We start from the raw sequence: 23781 nt of genomic DNA, 5'->3' as shown, positions 1-23781 counted from the left end.
CTTCCAAAAGTGTGATTTAAAGGATTTTCTGGAAGTTCTTTGTTTCTAGATTTTATATACTATAAACATATGATCAGTCTTCCTGCTCACATCAGGTTTGACTGATGTGATTTTTTTTTTCAGATGAGTGTTAAAAAATTTTCATTAGTTCTTTAAAGCCTGCTGGGATGTGTGTGCATACCTATACAGATGGGTATATACATTTGAAGTATTTTGTCCTAATTTTTTTCCAACAGCTCAGCAGATTTGGAATTGACTCTTAGGGTGGCAGACTGTGCTAATGGGGAAACTCCACCTGGATTTGCTCACCTACATGACCTTTTGTTCTGACCAGTGAACAGCTCAAATTAATTCAAACCAATTCCTTCAGAGAAAGGCAATATATTTTAACTTAGTCTTTGTTACTTTAAGGACATTTGACTTTAAGGGCAGAAAATGAAACCATTTAACAAGTTACATAATTTTCTTTTCCTGACTTGAGCTTTACACTTTTCTTGTGAAACAAGTTTCATCCAGATGGAAGAGGGAAACAGTCTTGCTGTGGTTAATATCTTCTCTTCCTCTACCTGTCCTCTACCTCTGCATTTTAGTTTTCATCCACAGCAGGAGCACTCTTAGAAGCAAATTTTCTGGTTGTCCCCAGATACTGTGTTTCTGTTTGATGGTATTTAATTCTTGAGAATTGGTTTAAAGAGGGGTGGATTCCACCACTGAGATTTATTTCTGATCATCTTTATAAGATGGGTTGTCCAGAAGCGATGAATAGCTTGTGGTTTGAAATGATCTGCATATTTCAAAGAGAAAATTAGTATGGCAGCTTTTCTGTAGGACTTGGTCTTGGTTGGAAGCATTTTAAATTTATTTTTGATGGGCTGAGTGTTGTGTTCTGTTAGTATATCTGTACAGATATTTTTTATGAGAATGTAAATTGCATTGTAAGGGCTTACAGAGCATAACATGGGTGATTAACATCTTTATAACACTAAATAAACATACCTTATTGTGGCATTTTCTGTATGCTGCATGTAATAATTCACAATAACTGTGAGATGCCTTGGAACATTTATCACAAGACATTTGCAACAAATCGCTGAGTGAAGCCTGAATAGTAGAAGAAAATGTAACTGGTTGCAGGAAAAATCTATCTGAGAAACTTGAATGGCTGCCATTCCAGCAGGAATCTGCCTGCCTCCCAAACTTTAATATATTTATTTTGATAAAATTCCTAGAAAAGAGTGAGAAATGCTCTTATTCCATTTTAAAGACAGGGAACTGTGGAACCCAGCTAGTTCAGGGTATGTCAGTGCTGCAGAATGCAGTTCAGAGTAGGATTTCTGACCTTGCTCCAGTATCAGAGTATTTCCACAGTGGAAGTCTTACAGAAGTGACCTCTTTAAGTGTGTCAGCAATCTGAAAGAGTGACAGGATTAAGGTGAAGATGGCTTTAAAGATGACAGAAAGTGCCACTACTTTATCTTAGATATTTATTAACTCTAATTACATCTCTTATATGTAACATCACCTTTATTTAGTTTGTAACTGAGGGATGTCTTTCAGCAATTCAGATAAGGCAGGGGAAAAAGAAGAGCCAAGCTGGATGTTGCTTTATTTTTTCTTCTTTGCTCTGTGTGTAGAATCCTGATGTGCACATTTCATTTAAATAGTCATTTAAACACCAGTGTGGGAACATTTGGCCAGCATAGCCTAGGAAGTAAAAATATAATCCAGGCCTGAGTTGGGAAGGGATCCATGTTTGCCCAGCAAAAGTAGACATTTCATAATCACAATTGCATTATGCTTGGTGCCTAATTCAGTTCAGTCCTGGATTTCAAACACCCTGTGCTGTGGAATCCTGTGCTCCACTGCCTGTCACCTTCTTGCAACACTCTGTGTTTGTCTGAGTGCAGGTGATGAAAGTACTGAGGTTTAGCAAGCTGGTGCTTACAGGGCAAGCCACCCACCTGAGCATGTGTAAACCCCATTAATTGTGACCTGAAATGCATTTCACCTGGGCTTGCAACTGCACAGTCAAGCACATCAGGTTTTGCAGCTGCAAGGTCACTGCAGTCACATCCTGATTCACAGGGTGCAGGTGATGTGTGCTGGCAGTAACTCCATCTCCTGTGATCAGGTGAACTCGACTGAATGTTTTGGAAAGGATAACAAGGCTGGGAAGGGAGAGAGAGGGAACATGTGGTCTCACAAATCATGTTTGCATTTGAAGTAGTGTTCCTCAAAGTTGATTATAAAATGAAAATGAGAGTATGGGGAAGCATGGATGGATTTAACTGTGGACCAGATGTTGACTTGAAAAATGATAACAAAAAGCAAAGTACATATGTTTGTGTGAAATCTGGAGAAATGTTTTTTCCTTCAAGGAAGGCATCCATATAGATAAGGTTGCTCAAGTAATGTGATGTGACAGTTGCTATGTCAACTAGTGTTCCCTTCCACACATTTAAATTATTGAACAGCACAGTAAATGTTCTATAAAAGCAGCTCCTTCCAACGTGGTTATGCATCTTCCTGTTTTCCTCAAAGCTTTTAAAAACTTTTTTGACCTTTACTATGTGTCTTGTATGTCTGAACTGTGTGCCAAACCTCTTTGCAGCTCTTATTAAAGTCAGCATTTGGCCCATGATGTCCCCTTTGTGTGACTCAGCTCCCTTTGTAGCTGCATGTTTCATGGATGTGTAATGGAGCAGTGGCTGCTGCATTTGAAAGCAGAGGGAAGGGTTTGAGGGAACAGATTGAATCCATCACAGAAAGGGTATGAAAATCCCATGCAAGTAAGTGCATAATATTTAATGAATTGAGTCTGCTGCTATAAACAGGCATCTGCCCTTGCGTGCAATACTTCTTCCTTGTTAACCCAGCACACAAAGTGTAATGCTTTTTGGCACATGCTTTAATAATTTATTGGAAATATAAGTTAGCTAAGCTGAATCTCCAGCCTTAAAACCAGCAGGAGTGATAGAGGCTGAAGCAAAAAGGGAAATTAACCTGTGTGCATCAGTGACAATCATATAACCTGAGGCTAAAACAGGTAAATGATGAATCCTGTCCTTAAAGTCATTTCATTTCCCTGTGTGTGAATTTGTTTCTAACTCACAGATGGTTTTGAACTTTCTTATATTTGTCCCTAGCTGGGTAGGTTAGAGCCAGTTGTTGGAGCACTCTTTTAGGATTCAAACATGTGAACTCTGTGCTGTTCTTTGCAACATTCTTCCTCTATTATATTCTATCTTTCTATATAAAAATGGACATGGTAGGTGCCCTATTTGGTGTTCTTGAGCAATCCTGAAATCATGGCCATGTACTTTAGGTGAATGTCACCAGTACATGGATACTAAGAATTCTTTTGGCTGAAATATTTGCTGTTTGATGTGTTTGTGGTCATAAATGATCAGATTTTTGTGTTTATTCCAAAACCTCATCTAAATCCTTGAAATTTATTCTCTATCCTTTGAAATGACCCCATGTCAAAACTTTTCTTTCTGAACAAGGCTTGGAAGTAATTTCAGTGTCATTGTTGCTGCTTCAAGTCTTTTCCTTGTAAATCTATTGGCAGGCAATGAATTCTGTAGATGAACATGTAGGAGTAGGGTTTAAATACTTGTTCCTGCAAATGTGAAAAATTGAGGAAGGATGGGAAGAAGTGGGGTGCAAGTTTTACATCACACCTACATGAGGACTTGACTTGCGTGGGTTGCTGATACACTTTGCCCTGAAGCAAAAGTGTATCTTATTATGCATGTCTATGTCTGTCTTTTGTTGATAGGAACCTCTCAGTGTGCATTTGAACCTCAGAAAATATCTGTCCATGCAGAGATTTAGGAGTCTGTACTCTAAAGCTACCCATAGATAGAAATTCAATCACAGAGAGAGCTGAAAAGCTGTTTGATAAGCAGATATGAGAATTTTCATGTTTGACTTGCATGAGTGCAAATATGTGCACTCAAATACATGCAAATACATATGTGTAGGTAGGGGAATGTTTGAAAGAAACTTGAAAACTGTAACCTTTATCCAGGTAGCTCCACTGTCCCAAATGCCACTCAAACCTACTCTGCTACTGAACTTAGTATTAAGCAGGAAGTGCTTTATTGACATGGAACACAGGCTGTCACACCAAAGTCACATCAATTCCTGAGAAAAATTACCTTCACTTGATGCCTCGTGCAGTACTGGAAATTGGATATCAAGGGACGTGGAGGTGAAATTGAAATACAATTGTTGTTCTTCTGTCTCACAGCAGAACAGGCTGGAGTCAGCTGGAGGGAGAAGTAGGTCTGAGGCTGCCTGTGGAAAAATAGAGAACCTGCTTTGTATTTGTGGGTAACGTGCTCCCCTGTTTTTGTTTCTGTAGTTTTGGCGGTTTATTTGAGCCAGCGCTGGTGGCCTGTGGAAGATGTTGTGAAGACAGCTGATCCTGCTCGAGATGGGCTTATTTTGGTGAGGATGCTATTTTGAACAGTTGCCTTTACCCTGGAGCTTCCCAGCCAGAGCAATTATATGGAATTGTCTTTGGTCTCCAGCAGCTCCTGCTCTGAACCTGTGGGATCTGGGCTCTGTGGCTCACCAAGTGCTTCACGTCTCCAGGACACAGCGACAAGCACATTAGCCCTCTCTAAACAATTCTGTGCATGCAGCTTATGATTCATCTGTGGGATTTGTTTTCTTTTGGTTTTTAGTTTACCTTCACTGCCTCCTAAAGGAGTAATCATAAATTGAATTACTACATTAGCAATAATTTCTCACATTAACTGTCTGGTGGGAGGTGTTACTACCCTTTGGAACAATGTCTTATCTAGCTAGTTATGATTTTTTCCCCTTGGATAATGTTTATATTGTATTCATTTTATGAAATGGTTTCTATTTAGTCATTTATATGTCCGTAAGTCTTTTTCAAAATAAATTATCTTGGTAAGATAGAACTACTTTTTCATAATTGGAAAGATTTGGGTAGCCTGGAGTCTGTTCGCAACGAAAAAGTCAGATGCCTGCTGCGTATGAGCTGTGTTGTCATGAGGTTATTAAGTCAGGTTTTTTTCCTACATAACTCTCAGTATTTTTGGTCCTTAATGATTCCATTCCTTTATAATTTTCTCCTGTCATACATAGTGTTTAATTATTTGCAGAATTAAGTAGGCTTTTTATGGGTAACTGAACTGGAGGGATTTTGAGATAACAATCCTTGCAAGATAGAACCTGGAGCAGGGACACAGGCCTTCAGGCTTTCAAGCATCTCTGTATCAACAGAGAATGAAAATAATGTCTGAAAATAGAAATCTTACCCCCTCTAGCTCATTGCTGAAAGGTAAATTGCCATTATATGTGGAAACTAATTTCTTTTTCAGCATTCATATGAAGCTTTGCAACAGTTTTTACCTTGATGATCAATATAATCTTGTTCCTTTAGATTCCTTCATCTCCCTATCCTGTCAGTTGTCTCCTAAGAATTCAACACAGAATAATTGTTCATGTTGCACCTAGATTACAGCTGGTTGGGACAGACCATTCTCTGTTTTGTACAGTGTCTAACTCAGTAAGGTGCTGGCCCATGAAATTCTTCGATGCTGTGGCAACACAGGTAATAGGGGAGAGGTGACCAGGCCCACAGTGTGAATCCAATCTTCATTTCACTTTTGAGCAGGATTAGATTGCCTTGGTCCTGGTTCCAAATCTGTGACTGCAATCAAGATACTTCTGCTGCTTTAGAATTCCTCTCTGTGACAACAAGAGATATGTCAAGCTTTATAAATAGGTACTAAATTATTCTATGCCCACTGGATAGAGGGTGAAACAATAGGAAAAACTGTTTTTGTTGTTGTAGCTGAACCAACTCAGGAGGTATTTTCCCCAAATTAAGTGTATGTGTTTCCTGACCTCCTCCTTCCCAGCCTCTTTTGATTTTGAAACCTTTTATGAGATGCAAAATACTATTCTCTGCCTCATTTTTCTTTGGTCTGTTTTTGTTTGTTCTCTTAGGTCCAGACATTTGGAGAAAGGATTGTCCTCTTTGTTCTGAACTGCATTATTTTTGGAATGCTGGAAGGGAGTTCAGCTAATGATGCATTCTTTCTACCTCACTCTGCCACGGAGCGTGCCAAGATACTCTGGAGGAACGGCGAGGCTGCTGCCTTTTACTCGGTCAAGATGAAAGGTAAGGTCATTTTAGAGACACATTTCCACTGGTTCCTAATAGCTAGAAATGTAATCCTTTTGTTTATCTTTCAGTATAAATAATCCTGGCTCTCATTTACATTTTTATATGAAATCTCCCTCAGAATTAATCTGGGGAACAAACCTTCCCAGAATTTGGACGCCATCCATGTTATTTTCATTTAAACATGGTAGTTCCAAGCCCCATTCTGATCTGAGGTACTGGCTTACTCCAATAAAAGGTGCTCAATGCAGCCAAGTAGGAGGTTGTACATCTAGGAACAAAGAATGTAGGGCTACCCACAGGATGGAGAACTGCATCCTGGAAAGAATGATACCTGAAAAAGGAGTGCAGTTCCCAGTGGATAAACATTTTGGGAGTTGGTGGTGGCAAGAAGAGGAAGGATCTTTGGATGTGTGAGGAGCCGTGGCTGGGTTGTGTAGAGGAAAGTGTGTGCACTAGATCACTTCTGGAATGCTTTATGCAGTTGTGGTACTCCCAGTTTAAAGGATGATGATTAATTGATTTCATAATTAATTGATTAAGTAGCATAGAAAAGAAAATGTGTTTTAATTCTTTAGGGATACTTTATTAACTTTAGTAAAGGTCTTATTAAACACAGAGTCTGTATTAATGCAAATAATTGCTGTCAACCAGTCTGGAGTGGAAGAGGCTTAATTGGAATAATTCGAGTTTTGCAGTTGAGCCTGTGCCCCCATGTGGGAGCTGGTTACCAGCCTGTGCTTAAGATTCATGGGAATCACCTTGATACCAGAAGTTTAAACACAGAGAAGGTGGGATCTTTGGAAGTAAGATATTGCCCAAGTCAGGACTTGATAGCCCTCCATCCAAAATGGGAGAAAAAAACCCAGCTTGAGAGATGGGTTGTTTTGGATTCCAGAGGACACTCTGAAGGTGCCTCTCTGCTGCAGTCCCAAAGGCCAGCAACAAGAGATGTTCTGCTCCTTGGGATGGAAAAATCCTGATGCGCACAGAGGTGTAGCGTGTACAGCGCCGTGCTGGTGCTGCTGCGCCGTCAGTGAGGAATCAGATCTCAGCCTCTGATCAAGGAGCCTTGTCTGTGTCTCTGATTATGCTCATGAACTGGTTTGTAATGCCAAACACAAGTGCATTTTCCTTCAAGTCCATAAATATTCCTGAGCAAAGCTTTTGGAAAGAAACACTTGTAGGGGCTGTAATGATTCATGCTCCAGTGAAATGAATGTGCACAGTAGTCTGTTATGGGTGGAGTATTAGCCAAGTTGAAACTGTTTCTGAGTAAGTTGAGAGTCACAGTTTGGTTTTAAACCAGGTCCACATAAAATACAAATCCTTCAAGTCCAGCTTTGTCAGCATCTGCCTTTTCTTGCCAGTGTTTTTTTTTCTCTGGGCAGCTATTTTTGTTAGTTTTTGGCCTGTGTCACAAATTGCTGCAGTCTTTTGCCAAAGCCTTTTTGGGAAGCTTGAAGCTGATTGTTTTTGCTGCTTTTTGCTATTTGATGTATGCATTTAGAAAATAATTCCTCTTTCTGAAGTTCTGTGATTTTGATTTCATACCAGCCATGCTGTGACTGATTCTATTCTCTCTCCTTTTTAGAAGAGCCCTGGATTTATTAGGCCCAAAACAGACCAAGATAAATATCTTCACTCAGAAGCTGTATTTCACAAGGTTGTTTTGTATATTTTCATAATTAATTTTTAGAAATTATATTATAAGTTCTTTTTCCTTTTGCTGTCCTGGTCAGAACATTTAGTAGAGGCAGCTTTAACTACAGGAATTTTTATTGTGCTGGTCCTAGGAAAAAATTATTTTCCTTTGTGCCCACCATGTGATTCTGATTCCCTTTATTTCCATGCCCTGCAATTACCTGACCATTCTTTCCAGTATGATTTTTTCACTGGATAATTGAGATTCTCATATTGATGTTGTATTCAACTGTATTTCTCATTGGTGAATTTTTCATTATCTACAGCATGACAAAAAACATGCTTCAGTGGAGGCAAATAAGCCAGAAAAGGTCTGTGGAGCATGGCCCTTTCAAACATAAGTCTTCTGGGTGAATCACAGAAGTGGTGACCAAGGAGCAGTGAGTCTGTTCTATCTTTGCTGCAGATTTAATGTGTCGTTATGCAAACTAAATTTTCAATGGACTTCAGTGATTCCAATTAACTATCTTGGCAATACTGTAATGTCATTTCCATTTGCCAATTCCTAGGTGGCCTGTACAAAGTGAACTCGGTAATTTTGGTTCAGTTCCATGCTTCCATCCATCTTATGACCACCCTTAGCTGGATCTCTTTTAATAGTCCAGCTAAAGAGGCACAGATGGTCTCGAGCACCCTTCTTGCTCAGAGATGCAGTAACTACTGCAAGTCAAGGTTTTGAGACAATTTGGCCACTTTTCTGGCACTGGCCACCCTGCACCTGTTGTATAGATAAACAGAAGTCTCATTCTTCAAGGCTATCACTTTTTGTGAGCATTAGACACCTTTATTAAAGCAAAATTTATTCATGACTGCACAGATCATCAACTTGGCCTCTCTGGAATGTGCCTATTCCTGTCCAATGACAGGCATGCAGCATTTACCACTGGGTATACTAAAGATTGATGAGATGTACTAAGCCACTAATGAGGCTGATAAGACACTTTGTCACGTGCCAAGATAAATGTCTCCAATTTTATCTATGTCAGCGGCTTCCATATCAGACAGCAGAGCAGTTAGACCTCACTAAATGGAGCTACTTAAAGGTACAATAGGAAACACAGTTCCCTCTTCCTGTGCCTTCCTCTACAGGCAGCAACCTGAAAATGAAATATTTTGCAGAAAGCCTTCATATTGATACTTGGGGTTTGGGATCTGTTTTATGCTGTTTAAAGTATTTATTTCATGCTCTGTGTGAAAACCTCAGAAAGAATGTGTTCTGTGTGGTGATGTAGGATTAATTACCACGGTTACTGACACTTGTTTCTTGTGCAGTGAGACCATGTAATTCCCTGAAAGTTTTTCCTTTCTTATTTACTGAGGACTAATAATTACTGAAAATGGACTTTACCACCTTCACATAAATGCCAGGAGAATGTAGAAGATTCATGATGCAAATAAATCAACAAGAAAGTTGGAGGATGCAGTGAGCCAGGAGTGTCTTAGTGCTTTTAAGAACAAACCAGAACAAAATCCCTTTTTTATAGACCTTTTTTTTTTCCCTACTGTTATGTATTACTGTCTCTGTAACACACATGAGCTGCCCAGCTGCAGACCAAGCTGTCTGTGGTATGAAAAACAAAAGAGTCAGATTGTCAAAGCTTGTCCCTTCCCTCCTGACAAATCCTAGTAGTAAAATCTGGAGTGATGTGAATCAAACCAGCCTTAACCAAACGGAGTCCTCTGAGAAGGCTGTAAAACATACAGGTGTATCAGGAGTAGGTGCGTTGTTGGCTTCTCATTCATTCTTTAGAAATGCTCCACAAGTCACAGTTTGGGAACACCTGACTGCAAAAACTCTTAAGCAGATGTGGATTAAGCAAAAAAGCATCCCTGTCTCTATCTCTGCTTTTTTCCTACACCAGAGCCTTAGAGATGGTCCTTGGAAGTGGCTTCCTGAGCTCAAATTCATTTCATACCTTTCTTCATACAAGCCTTTGGAAATGTCTTTTGATATTGGTGGCCCAGGTACTATCCTGTAGAAAGACGTAACAGGATTTGATTTTTTCATCAATTACATCAATTTCTTTTAGAAAAAAAAAAAATCGGTGTCGAATTTAACCTGACAGACAGTTAGCTGAAATCTTGTTGAATAATTGCTTTTGTCTCCTTCTGTTTGCTAGAAATAATATTTTTAATGTGCATTTCTGAGGCGGATTGAAGGTTCTGGCTGTAATGAAAATGAAATGACTACATACCAGTCCAGACATGAATTCATTTAATTTTATTGAAGCCAGAACCTTTGTTCGCCTTCTCACATACAAACTCACACAATGGGTTGACCTTGGGTTCTGCTCTGCAGAAATATTCCCCACCCTTTACACAAGTGCTCAGGCCTGTCCAAACATGTGTGTGCCAAGCCAAGTTGTTCAGCAGGGAAACAGTCAGTGTGCACAACCTTGTTTTGTTTGGGTCTGTTGGATGTGGGGACCGGATTGTTTTTTTTTTTTCTGGTTTGTGGCTCTGTGGGAATGCTAATGGCTGTCTGCTTTCCTGCCCTTGTAATATCTGTTTGCCATTTTGCTGGCTCCTAAGTTGGTCATTTGGCACTCGTGACCTAACCAAGCAGATCAAAGGCTTTCAGAGGGCAGGCTGCATGAATGTTTCCCTCTCCATCACCAATGCCCTTATTTTCCCTGTCTCCTCCCTCACCTCAAAACTTTGTCTGTGTGTTCCAACCAAATGTGTGAGAGCCCAGTGGCCACCTCCGGGCCACCATTAGCTAACAGTAACCTTGTGCTCTTTGATGGGAAACAGGGACAAAGTGGCCTTTGTTCCAAAGGTTGGTTTGTTTGTTTATTTTATTTCAAATGCCTGTGGGCTGTGACTCTCCTAATGTGTTTCCCAGGGACAAGGTGAAGAATGGCTTCATGGTTTCTTTATTTACAGCGCCTTTAGACATGACAAGTTTTTGTCATCTTCTCAACACAAAATTAGGAGCTCAGACATAAATCACTCAGCTCCTGGGATTGCTGCACAGCACTCTCCTCAGGATTTATAGGAGACAGACTATATGAGATAATAATATACTTAAAAGAACACTTGCAACATGCAGGGATTCTTAAAGACCTCATGAGAAAAATTTTATCCCTTAGAACGTATGGTGCAATTCTGCTGGAATTTGACATCTCTGTTGGGTTGGCAGCTAACAATGGGACCGGGGGTATACTCAATTTTTTGGCTCATGACAAAAAGAGTAACTACCCATCATGTGTTACAAATATTGAAAGGTTATAAACACCACCACAACCCACCCTCTTCCAACAATGTGCTGGAACATGTGTTTGAAGTTAAGCATGCACTTTGGTTAAGCAGGAGTGAACCAAGCTTAATCAAGATGTGAATGGGTGGTTATGTAGCTACACACTTTTGTTGTATGGCTCAGTCTGTGAGACGTGGATTCTTGCTAAATGGTGAGCTTGACAAAGCAGGGTCTAGAATTAAAAATAGTCATGTATGCTGTGCTGGATTGGCATCCTAGAAAAGAGAGTAGTAAAAGTCAGGCCTGTCCAGTGTCAGTGAAAGGTGCTGGGCACTAACTGGAGGAGCAGAAATAGACCCCAGTTTAAGACAGTTGTGGGAATGTGAAAAAAAAAATAAATCAAAGGATCTGTTAAGTAGAAGTCTTTTATTGGAATTTAGGAACAATAGAGAACATTGATAAAACTGTGAAATCAAGAGAGCATTGATAAAACTGTGAAATAGGTCTTAGTGAAGTGATGAAAGCTTCATGTCTCAGAACTCTGAAAACTAGACTGAGTCAGGTCCACTAGGAAGTAGTAAGAAAGATAAACTGAGAAGTCTTGATGAGACTTAAACAACAAAGTATGAAAATCTAACCATTTTCTGTTATAAAGGTCTGGATACCCATTTTTATTTAACCTGCCATGTGCTCAAAAGCAGCATAAAATCTTCATAAATATTTTCTAGAAATTAAAATAAATCCATGAGGTTTTTCTATGGAGACCCTCTCCTATATGTAGGTGGTTGGGGAACCGATGTTGGTTATTAATTTCAGAACAGAGTGTTCATGCTGTAAAGTAGTTTGAAGTTTGGGCATTTGAAGTTCTATTTTTAGGGTATTCTGCATGCAGCAATAGGACCCTAGGTTGATTAGGGTGAACATCAAAATTTTGGATGCTGAATGTCTGTTCTTAATCAATTCTCTCTTGACTCCAGTTTGAGTTTGTGATTTGTGATTGCAAAATAAATCCCTTCATTCTGTGTTTTGGGGTTATTTTGGACAATTTTCACTGAGAACTAGTTTTAATAGTTTGGAGGCTTATGCTTGAGTCTGTATTTTGTCCACATGTAGAGCATTATGTCATGACCCCATGATTTCAGTTAACTGACTTAATGTGTTTGTTAGCAAGGACTGTCCTTGAGTGAAACCCCTGGTTTAACACTGATAGTGGCAATTCAAGTGATGGAATAGAAGCACCTACATGTGTGATAAATTATCACTCAGTAGAAATGGAGTGACTTACAAAGGAGCTCTAACAGTGCTTTTTTAAAATGCACAACTCAGTTGTTTTTTTAAGGGAGTATACTGACATTACATTCAGAATATTTATATCTGTTTGGTTTTAGACCAAAGAGATATAAATCTTAAATCTTTGCAGTGAGCTTTCCTATATACATTGCCTGTGTACCAAGATAGTGTGATGAAGAATCAGACTCTGGAAAAGACTCTGGTGAGACCTGTCAGCCACGTTAGGCAGGTCCTCTCCATTTCATGGAAAAATCATCCTCCTGGAAAGTGTTTTACTGTCTGTGCAAATACACTTCAGCTGGGATCATCCTCACAGCCTGTGGAAAGGTACCAGGGCGGTGTATGTGGCTGAAATCACACAGCAGTTAGTGCAGCAACACCAATTTTGTTTGTAAATGGATGTGTTTTTCCCTGTCTGTTTTCAGGGAGCCTGTGTGGTGGTACAACCAGTCAGTGTTACCTGCTGCCAGTTTTGGATACTATATTTGTCCAGAGAAAGTACAGAAGAGGTGGCCTAGGGATGAAAATGTTGCATGATTTCTGTCAGTCTTTCCTGGCTGAGGATGCCTTGGGGATCAGCTGCCCTATTTCTGCTGCCATGTATCAAGGTAAATCCTTTGATGTGGACACGTTAGGTAAGGGTCATGTATAATGTATAATTTTCAATATGGTCTTGGGAAGATTGTCCTCACTGTGTAAGAGTTCAGTGCCCTTGTCTGAACTGAACTGTTGTTTGCCTGCAAATGGTTCTTTTCTGGAGCCATCTGGAATTTCCTGTGGAAAGGTAGGCCAATATTTATGTAAGACAACAAGAAGCACAAAACTCATGGTGCCTGTTTGACAGTTTGTGTTCCTAGAACTGCTCTCTCTCAGAACTATGTCATTGCCCTAGACAGGGACTTACACATTTTATTTGACACCACAGGGAAAAGACTCATAAGATCTTGACAAGCCCACACTGTGCACATAATGCTCTGGTAGATCTTGCATGTTTAAGAAATTACATTTAATAATCCAAATACCCAGGCTCTACTCAGTCATGCAGTTACATCAATACTTGTTTTGTATCAACTGTCTTTGAACATTTGTCACTTTTAAAAGATCACAAAGTAGTCATATATCTTCTCTGTCTTCAGGTCAAAACTCTGGTTTTGGTAGTAAAATTCAGAAAAAAATCCGTGCTCATGTTATTTATAAAAGTGTCTTCTTTAGAAAAGTACTTTTTTCTGAGGTTGCTCTCTGTGTGGTGCAGTCTTCACCATCATTTTTGAGGAGATGTTTTGATTGACTTACAGCTTTCCAGTTATTTTCTTGTAAGTGTCAACAAAATTTTGGCCCCATTTGCTCTCTCTCTTGGTTATTATGTGCCCTTGAATGTATTCAAAAGCACCTGAGCAGGTACTGCTACTTCTGATTTCAGGAGGGAATAGTATTGACAGCATTCCTTCTCTTTTCCCAATAATATCCATTTTTCCTTTGGCAGACCTCAGGGCTTTAGAAAGCATGGAGGAGAAAGCTGCATTTCTTATGTGTTAACACTAGCAATATGTTGGAAGACTCTGCTTTTGTCTCAATTAAGTTTAGAGCTAGTAGTGAATAAATTTGACTTGCATCATGTTTTAATTAGGTTTACTTTTATAAAAATACCAATACTCTTAGTTAAATTTTGAGCGTATTGAAGTTACTGTCTGTTTTTAATTTCATTGGAACCACATTTTCATGCTTTGACAAATGAATGCAACCTTTAAATCTCTGTACTGAAATCTCTGAAGCTGTGGACAGTTTATTTAACATGGACATGATATTTAAGCTGCTGTAGAGGCGTTGAAGGAAGGAAAAAGCTGTGTGGCAGATACCTGGATTCTAGTATATATGTTAGTTTTAGTAGCTTTTATTGGAATGAATAATTTGGTCTGTATATCCTTGGATAAAATTAATGTCTGTGATCTGGTCATTAGTGTAAGGCAAATGTTTACATACCAGAATTAGGGTTTTTGTTTCGAGATCCCATTGTTAAACTCAACTGAATGTTGAAGATAAATGACCCATTCTGTAGTATGATGAACTACAATGGACAGAGAATGACAGTAATTTCGTTGTTTACAGATCCCTATCTTAGAGCAGTTGATGCAACTGATAAGATAGTGGTTAAGGGAAGTTGAAAAATGCCCTGTAAATGTTTTGAACTGTTTGTTCTACAGCGTGGGGCTCCTCTTGACACTGCACACATCCTAAGGATACCATTAAATAGAACATACTTCAGTTTGACAACATAAGCAGACCTAAATTTTTGGATGGTCAGTGTGTACTGACAGTCGTAGGAATCTGTGGCAATATGGTTTTTAAAGGTGATTGTACACCTGTCACATGTATCCTGTAATTTTTCCCTTGGTTCTTCCCATTTCTTCTTTTCCACATCCAAAGAAATAAATGAAGATAACAATGGGGCCTAGGGTAGCAGTAGTGAAAAGGAGGGTGACTTTGGCCCAAAACCAAACTGAAGCAGAGCTTTTCTTTATAAACAGAAATTGAAGTAGCATTCTGAATGGCCAAAGCTGGAAGATAGAGGAGCCCCTCTCCTTTCAGAGTAGTGAGGGTAAAAAACCCCACACTGCTGTGAAACCCACTGATTGTCTGGGCATTGTTCTGTGCTGCAGTGTCAGTAGAAGGTGCTCAGCAAATCATTTCAAGTCTTATTTCTGCACTCACAAGGAAATAATCTAGATTGAAGCAGATGGTAGGATGCGCTCATGAGTGTTTATGCCATTTCAAATAGACTTTTCCTAAAAGTCCCAGCTAAAACAAAGGGGAGGAAGACGAGAAGGGAGAAGAAAGATTTCTAAAAGAACTAATGAAAGTAGGTCTGAGAGAATTTCTGAGATAGAACATGCTCCCTCTTCCAATATACTTTTCACTCATTCATACTTTTACCCCTTGGTTTCTTCTTTCAGTATGCCAGAAATTCCTGCAGGCTCATCCTGAGGAGCAGAAGCGACTGTGGGAAGTGGAAGCACCAGGAGATTGGAGCCAGCGACTGAATATCTGGTTAAAAATTCAGATGGAGTCATCCCCTTCAGGAAGTGAGTTAAAACAAGCAGTGTGAACTTGTCTGTGTTGTAGTTCTATAAAGATAAGAAATGTAACCAAGGGTTAGGTAGTGATCATGGAGAGGTGATGTCTCTGTTGTTTGCACATGGAGGCACTACTGAGTGTGCAGGCCAGTTTCCTCATCTTTTCACAGTAAACAGGACAATTCTTAGAAATTATGAGGTAATGAAATGGAACCGCAGAGCATCTGAGAGATCCTGAACAAAGCACAGCCTTGGCATAAAAAGGCTGGAACTCCTGTTGCAGTGTGCTTAGAGCAGGGTAGAAGTTAGCCCAAAAAATCCCTGTTGCACAACACATTGTCTGGGTTATAGACAGGGGTTTGTTTCTCTGAAATTGTTATAAAGAAAAAATTTGTATGGCCAGTGGGCAGTGTGTTTAATTACCTTCAGTTGCTGCCAATACCATTCTTGGATGGAAACACAAAGGTTTTCATTATGGGTTTTGGAAGATTCCAAGTACTCTCCTACAGGGTAAATCCTTTTTGCTTGGGAGCATTTTCTGCCCGCTTCACAAAAGATAGTGACAGAATGGGGAAACCTTTTCATGGTTCATATGGGAATCTTGTTGATGTAATCTGTTCAGGTGGCTGGAGGACCCAGGCAGGCCCCTCTGCTGCATGCCCACAAGCTGTGATAAGCACTGGGTTCCAAAAAAAGGGCACACTTTGTCTCTTTCTGGAAGTGCAGCAAATTTCTCCCATGCCTTCCCACATCCATCCTGCTCTGTTTTGGCTCGGGAACCTTCTGTTGAGACACCACGTTTCATCTTGTCTGCAGCACCCACAGGAGAGTTCAGTCAGACTTTAGCCCTAGGCTGGGTTCCTCTGAAGCCATTATATCTGTGTTCCTTGTGCTTTAAACCAGCTAAACCTTTAATCTTGCTAAGTGAAGTTTATTAATGGCAACTGAACACAACTACAATCAGATCAAAACTCAGCAGATCCTGGGGGAGAAGATGCTTTCTTTTTTCTTTCTTCTTTTTGCCATCTTCTAGAAAAACAAATAGATGAATGACCCAAAGAATGGGGAAATATCATTCCACCAGAATTGCTGTCAGTAAAAAATACACATGAGGCTGGGGAACTGCAGCTTTCCACTACCTAAAGAGGGACAGTAAGAAAGGTGGGGATAAAGATTTTAGCTGGACCTGTTGCAACAAGACATGGGATAATGATTTTAAACTAGAAGAGGATAGATTTAGGCTAGATATAAGGAAATAAATTTTTGCTATGAGGGTGTTGAGACCCTGGTACAAGGTGCCCAGAGAAGCTGTGACAGTCCCATCATTGGAAGTGTCCAAGGTCAGGTTGGATGGGGCTTGGAGCAACGTGGTCTTGTAGATGTCCCTGCTTGTTGCTGGGGATTGGATTAGATGACCTTTAAAAGTCTCTTCCAATCCAAACTATTCTATGATGCTATGATTCTATCTTTAGGGATGTCTCTTGGGAATAAGGTCGTCATTCCTACTTTCTCTGTTATGCAGAAAGCAAAACACAATGTAATTCAATATTGTCAGCTCCAATCAGGATCTATGGCAACAACTGTGAAAATAGACAAGTCTTATTCTGCTCTGATTTCTTAGATTCCTGTTGACATTTGCAATGCTGTGCAATGCTGTGTTTTGGAACAAAATTACTGAGAAGAAAAATTGAATATTTTGTTCATATTATGGATTTTTTTTCCCCACACCAGTACTCAGGATTGAATACCATTTATGTTCTTGTAGGAATTCTGCAGTCATGCATATTCCAAAACAGGTTTCTGTAATCTTGAGGTCAGAATATTCAATTTTGCAAGGTGGTGTGGCTGCATCTAGTGGCAGTTCATATAAACTGCAGCCCTCTGTTGAGGCTGATACTTCAATTTGGATGTGCACAGATACATAGGCATGTACACACACACACACACACACACATATTCCTGTCTGCATATATATCTATAAAAATCAAGCTTTTTAGCATGTTGTCACACACAGCTGCAGTCATTCATTCTGAATTAATTCTTATTGTTTGAAAAATGTAGGAGATTTAGTTTCATCAAATAGTCTCAGCAACAGGAACATAATGACATTTCTCTTCTGGGGCTGATTGGAGGAACAGAAATCATTTTACATGGTTTGGTCATGGTTGCTAAATCTACCAGGCAGTGAACAGAGCTGTTTGGAAGTAGTTTAGTAATATGCATAAAGCATGTAAATGTGAAGCTAATGCAGAACCAAGCAGGCTGAGAATTATTAAAATAAATTTCAAGTGATTGCATTTAATTCTTTATCAGAATTGGTCAGAGTACCTGTATTTTCTGGAGAAAGGGATATGGGTTTTTTAGGTGTAGGAGGAGAACAGATTATCTATTTAGCAGCACTTTCTAGATCCACAGACAGTGTGTTTCTAGTATAGTTGTTCACCTTAGGTTTTTGTGGTAGTGTCATGGGGCCATCTGATTTGGTTAATTAACAAAAACAAGGCAAGAGGGATTGTGGGTGAGAGGTGGCTTTTTCTGGTGGTTTTTTAAATGGAAATAGCTGTGCAAATGTAATAATATTTTTCCTTTTTAATCTCTTTCTGTGGCAAAATATTCTCCCAACTTCTCCAGAAGCTGAAGTGGGCTCTTGTATGGAGAAGATTCCAACTACTAAACCCAGACAATTAGACCAGATGAATAAGGTACAGTAACTAATATGCCATCTTGTGACGTTGTTTTCCCTTGGTGCCTTTCTCCCTTTCTAAACAGTAATGTACCTGTGACAGTAAAATGAAACAAAGGAAAACACCTTACAATCAACAACAGCAATAATGTAAAATCATCACTGACTCTTCTGTCTTATCTATGGAAGATAAAACAGCAGAGATTGTAACAAGCAACACAATCTTTGACAAAATCAAGGATGAACAAACTGTATCTTCTTTATTCACAAACAGGTGTTTGTCATTGTTTCATCACAGCTGTTTTATTGGAGTTGTTTTATCTCTTAAAAGAAAACAACTATATATCTTACAACATAGAAAAGTAGTATTTAACTGTCTTAGCTTGCACTGCAAGATGTAACCAGGTGTATTCTATCAACATCTGTTAAAACCAGGTGGGGCAGTTTTTCTTTATCTCTTCCATGACCCATCCTCCCTCCAGGAGATATCTTCTGTTAATGGCCCATTTAGCCTCCCCGCATGACTGATAAGATTACATCATCCCATTGGGAGATGCTCTGCCCAGGGGGAGGAGCCAAGCATTCCCACCTGGATATAATCTCAGCCCTGGAGTACCACAGGCAGCCTTTTTCCACTGGATTCCCAGAGGAAGACTGGACACTTCTACGCCACCACTGGATCTTCAGAGGGAAACTCCACCCTTCTACAGGATCAGTGCTACCACAGAACCACTCCTGTCACTCCTGGAGAGCTGCAGCTGCCATTTATTTGGACTGCTGCCAGCACCCTGACCCACAGGGTGTCAGGTTGTATTTTGCCTTTGTCTGCTTGAGCAGTAATATTTTTTTTTTGTGAGCAAATTATTTCCAAACTTTAAAGAACTGCTGCAGTTAAGGTTATAGGATCTAGTTAAGAACTTAAAATTAATTGCTGCAAATAATCTTGGGAGAAGAGGAGCGCTATGGACCAGGGCAGCAAGATGGCCTCTATGGAGCCTGGGAAGCAGCACATCCCCAAAATGGCAAAGGTGAAAAACAAGGCACCTGCTGAAGTTCAGATCACAGCAGAGCAGCTTCTGAGAGAGGCAAAGGAGAGGGAACTTGAGCTTCTCCCACCACCTCCGCAGCAGATGATCACAGATGTTGAAGAGCTAAAGGATTATAAACTCCGGAAGAGGAAGGCTTTTGAAGATAACATAAGAAAGAACAGGACTGTTATCAGAAACTGGTTAAAGTATGCACAATGGGAGGAAAGCCTGAAGGAAATCCAGAGAGCCTGTTCCATTTACGAGCGTGCCCTGGATGTGGACTACAGGAGTGTCACCCTCTGGCTGAAATATGCTGAGATGGAGATGAAGAACCGCCAGGTCAACCACGCCAGGAACATCTGGGACCGGGCCATCACCACCTTGCCCAGGGTGGACCAGTTTTGGTACAAGTACACGTACATGGAGGAGATGCTGGGGAACATTGCTGGGTCACGCCAGGTGTTTGAACGGTGGATGGAGTGGCAGCCAGAGGAGCAAGCCTGGCATTCCTACATCAACTTCGAGCTCAGATACAAAGAGGTGGACAGAGCACGAAGCATTTATGAGAGATTTGTCCTTGTTCACCCCAGTGTGAAGAACTGGATCAAGTATGCCCGCTTTGAGGAGAAGCACAGCTACTTAGCCCATGCCAGGAAGGTGTATGAGAGGGCGGTGGAGTTCTTTGGGGAGGAGCACATGGATGAGCATTTGTATGTGGCATTTGCCAAGTTTGAGGAGAACCAGAAAGAATTTGAAAGAGTGAGGGTTATCTACAAGTATGCCTTGGATAGAATTCCAAAGCAGGATGCCCAGGATCTCCTCAAGAATTACACCATCTTTGAGAAGAAATTTGGAGACAGGAGGGGAATTGAGGACATCATTGTCAGCAAGAGGAGATTCCAGTATGAGGAGGAGGTGAAGGCAAACCCCCACAACTACGACGCGTGGTTCGACTACCTGCGGCTGGTGGAGAGCGATATGGACGCCGAGACCGTGCGGGAGGTGTACGAGAGAGCCATTGCCAACGTGCCCCCCATCCAGGAGAAACGCCACTGGAAGAGGTACATCTACCTCTGGATTAACTATGCGCTCTATGAGGAGCTGGAGGCAAAGGATGCAGAGAGAACCAGACAGGTGTACCAGGCATGCCTTCAGCTCCTGCCCCACGAGAAGGTTACACTTGCCAAGGTGTGGCTGCTGTATGCACAGTTTGAAATTCGCCAGAAAAACCTCCTTCTTGCCAGAAGGGCTTTGGGGACATCCATAAGTAAATGTCCAAAAAACAAACTGTTTAAAGGTTCCATTGAGCTGGAGTTACAGCTGCGCGAATTTGACCGCTGCCGAAAGTTGTATGAAAAATTCCTGGAGTTTGCACCAGAAAACTGCACGTCCTGGATTAAGTTTGCTGAGCTAGAAACCATCCTTGGGGACATTGACCGTGCCCGGGCCATCTACGAGCTGGCTATTGGCCAGCCCCGGCTGGACATGCCGGAGGTGCTTTGGAAATCCTACATTGACTTTGAGATGGAGCAAGAGGAGTATGAGAGGACCAGGAGGCTTTACTGGCGGCTGCTGCAGCGCACACAGCACAGCAAGGTGTGGATCAGCCTGGCCCAGTTTGAGCTGTTGGTGGGGCAGGAGGAGCGGCTGCAGCGCTGCCGGCGCATCTACGAGGAGGCCAACGCGGCCACGCGCAGCTGCAAGGACAAGGAGGAGAGGGTCGTGCTGCTCGAGTCCTGGAGGAGCTTTGAGGAGGAGCATGGCACCCCTGCCACTAAGGACAGGATAGACAAACTGATGCCTGAGAGAATAAAGAAGAGGAGAACGCTGCAGGCTGAAGATGGGTCTGATGCTGGATGGGAGGAGTACTATGATTATATTTTCCCAGAAGACGCTGCCAATCAGCCCAACCTCAAACTCCTGGCTATGGCAAAGCTCTGGAAGAAGCAGCAGCTGGAGAGCGAAGTGGCAGCCATGGATCCTGACAAGGACATTGATGAAAGCCAGACTTAATACCTTGTTTTTTCCCACCCCTTTCCTGGGCCATGGTATAGTATTTTTGTTTGTTTGTTGCTTTTTTGGTTTACTTTTTTTTGTTTGTTTTGTTTTACTAAAAACCAAACCCCAAAAAAAAGAAATCAGAACCACAGTGGCCAAGCTGTACCGAGGCTTGAGTCCTGCATTTTGGCCCCAATAACCCTGCAGTGCTATAGGCTGGGGATGGTGTGGATGGGCAGTGCCCAGGCAGAAAGGGACCTGGGGGTACTGGTCAACAGCTGACTGAATACAAGCCAGCTGAGTGCCCTGGTGGCCAAGAAGGCCAATGGCCAATGGCTCCTGGCCTGTACCAGGAATGGTGTGGCCAGCAGGAGCAGGGAGGTCATTCTGCTGGTGAAGGCACTGGTGAAGGCACACCTTGAGTGCTGTGTCCAGTTCTGGGCCCCTCAGTTTGGGAAGGACGTTGAGGCACTCAACCACATCCAGAGGGGGCAACAAGGCTGTGGAGAAGGGCTGGGAACACAAACCCTGTGAGGAACCTGAGGGAGCTGGGGGTGTTCAGCCTGGAGAAAAGGAGACTCAGGGGTGACCTTATCACTCTCTACAACTTCCTGAAAGGTGGTTGTAGTCAGGTGGGGTTGGTCTCTTTATCTAAGCATCAACTGAAAGAACCAGAGGACACAGGCTTGAGCTGCATCAAGGGAAATACTGGTTGGATATTAGGAAAAAGTTTTTCACAGAAAGAGTGATAAAGTTCTGGAATGGCCTGCCTGGGGAGGTGGTGGAGTCACCATCCCTGGATTGTGTTATAAAAAGACTGGATGTGGCACTCAGTGCCATGGTTTAGTTGAGGTGTTGGGGCTGGGTTGGACTTGATGATCTTGAAGGTCTCTTCCAACCTAGTGAGTCTGTGAATTCTATGTTTGCACATGGAATGACTTTCTGAACTCCACTTGTGATCTTTTCTGTGCAGGAGCTTGAGTGTGGCTTCAGAATGAATAGGCCTAACTCTTTATTGTCCTAATTATTTTATCTCACTGCTGACCTGCAGATCTGGCCGTGTTTAGGTACTTTTAGCACCTAGGCCTAAAACAGGCAGTGAGGTTTAGATGAAGCCTAAGCCATGTATCTGAGAAAGCAAATCACAGGAATGAAGCTTTTTCAAGTAATAAAGAAAACGGCGAGATGAGTGGAAGCAAAGCAGAGAGCTGCAGGGCTTGTTTCCCCAGCACATTTTGGTTGCCACACAATTAAATCACTTTGTTTCCCTCAGCCCTGGGTGTCCCAGGGGAGCTGTGATGGCTCCAGCCCCTGTGGTGCACGCTCTTGTTGTGTGCTGTGGCCATGGCTCCAGAGCCCACCCAGCCAGATCAAGGCTCCCTGTGCTCCCAGTTTTCCTTATGCTGACACTTTGGGAAGGCAGGCAGAGCAGCAGGAATAAAGCTGTTCTAGGCAAAAAATGCAGCTGAGTTTCGTGCCTTGCACGTTTATGGCAGCCATGGCCAACAGAAAATGTTTGATGTCAGGATCAAGTCACTGTTTATTTTGTTTGTGTATAATTTGCTGATCATTCTGTCTTGGCTCTAATTTCAGGGTGTTGACTGCTTTCTTGGCGTTGGGCAAGTGGCAGGAGATGCCATGGAGAAAGAAGATGACAAAACAGCAGCAGGGACTCTCAACTCACAAGGCCCTGAAGAGGAGAACTTGGAACAAAGTGCAGGTGATGCTCAGCAACGTAAAGGACTCAGGAAAAGAGAAGGTCCTGGGGACTTAGATGGAGAAAAGGCCACCAAACAATTTAAAATGACACCATAATTGCAAATTCAGAAACCAGCAAAATTCAGTATGATCTTAAAAGTTGTAATTGATTGTTCTTAATTTGTAACAATGGAGAAATTTCTCCAGGTATGATGATATTTTTTTGCAGTACGTGTTCTTAATTTTATGTTGTGTTTTAAATAAAGCTTTTGTTTACTAAGTGTGCTTTTCTTTTTCTTCTCACCAAGTAATTAAGTAGTAGCTGAGCCTAGTTATTTCCCTGCTCTGAAAAGATTTTATTGGATTGCATGAGGTGTCCAAAGGGGAATAATTGGAGGGCTTGTAGGTACTGATGGAAGAAGATATTTCTATGGAAACCACATCCTGCATTATGGAAGGGAGGTACCACAACACACGTTGGTATCAGAATGGCAGTTGTAACCTTCCTTTCAGAGTGAACAATTGATCTTGAATTGCTTTCATTTGAGCTTTTCTAGCAGAAAAATCTGCCTTAAACCCTGTGGTGGACAGGATGGCGCACAAAGGCCATTCATGCAGAAAAAGTTTGGTGCAGAGAAGAAGAGTGAACAAGCTACAGGCATTAAACTGCCTTTCAGTTCAGGCACTGTGATAATTCTGTGTGCAAGCTCAGGATGTAGAACTGCATGTAGATTCCATATTGCATGTTTCATTTCCTGTAGGCTCTTTCCTTATGTTTTGCAATCAATTAACTTGGAAATATACTTCACTAGATTACCATGCTGTGGCTTGGTAAAGAAATTTTGCTCTTTTACCACAGGCTGGTTCTGTGTTAGAATTTTTTTTTTTTTTCTAGTGGGGTATTTCAAAAGCCTGAGTGTTGTGTTAATGAATTTCAGGTG

The 23781-nt window shown here is 41.3% G+C and overlaps 2 protein-coding genes across 3 annotated transcripts in view; both read left to right on the top strand.

The window, feature by feature from the left end:
- LOC134425032 (protein FAM169B-like) overlaps positions 1-23101 on the top strand; it is a 39551-nt gene extending 16450 nt beyond the window's left edge. For both annotated transcript variants that reach the window (XM_063169226.1, XM_063169225.1), the window contains 6 exons: positions 4370-4455; positions 5992-6166; positions 12788-12970; positions 15314-15442; positions 18065-18135; positions 22736-23101. In XM_063169226.1, the coding sequence (XP_063025296.1) occupies positions 4370-4455; positions 5992-6166; positions 12788-12970; positions 15314-15442; positions 18065-18135; positions 22736-22957 (866 nt within the window). In that variant the 3' untranslated portion in view covers positions 22958-23101. The remainder of the gene's footprint in view (positions 1-4369; positions 4456-5991; positions 6167-12787; positions 12971-15313; positions 15443-18064; positions 18136-22735) is intronic.
- LOC134425031 (crooked neck-like protein 1) lies at positions 19097-21157 on the top strand. Its single transcript, XM_063169223.1, has one exon. It carries the CDS (start codon positions 19097-19099, stop codon positions 21155-21157), a length of 2061 nt encoding a protein of 686 aa, XP_063025293.1.
- Positions 23102-23781: the final 680 nt, after the last annotated feature.

Source organism: Melospiza melodia, chromosome 15 (assembly GCF_035770615.1).
Source record: "Melospiza melodia melodia isolate bMelMel2 chromosome 15, bMelMel2.pri, whole genome shotgun sequence".
Taxonomy (NCBI): domain Eukaryota; kingdom Metazoa; phylum Chordata; class Aves; order Passeriformes; family Passerellidae; genus Melospiza; species Melospiza melodia.
Note: the sequence above shows the minus strand (reverse complement) of the source record. Positions and strands in the feature narration are given on the sequence as shown.

What these genes read in the sequence shown, in the direction of transcription:
- LOC134425031 (XM_063169223.1), top strand. Translation starts at nt 19,097, where the DNA reads ATGGCCTCTATGGAGCCTGGGAAGCAGCACATCCCCAAAATGGCAAAG.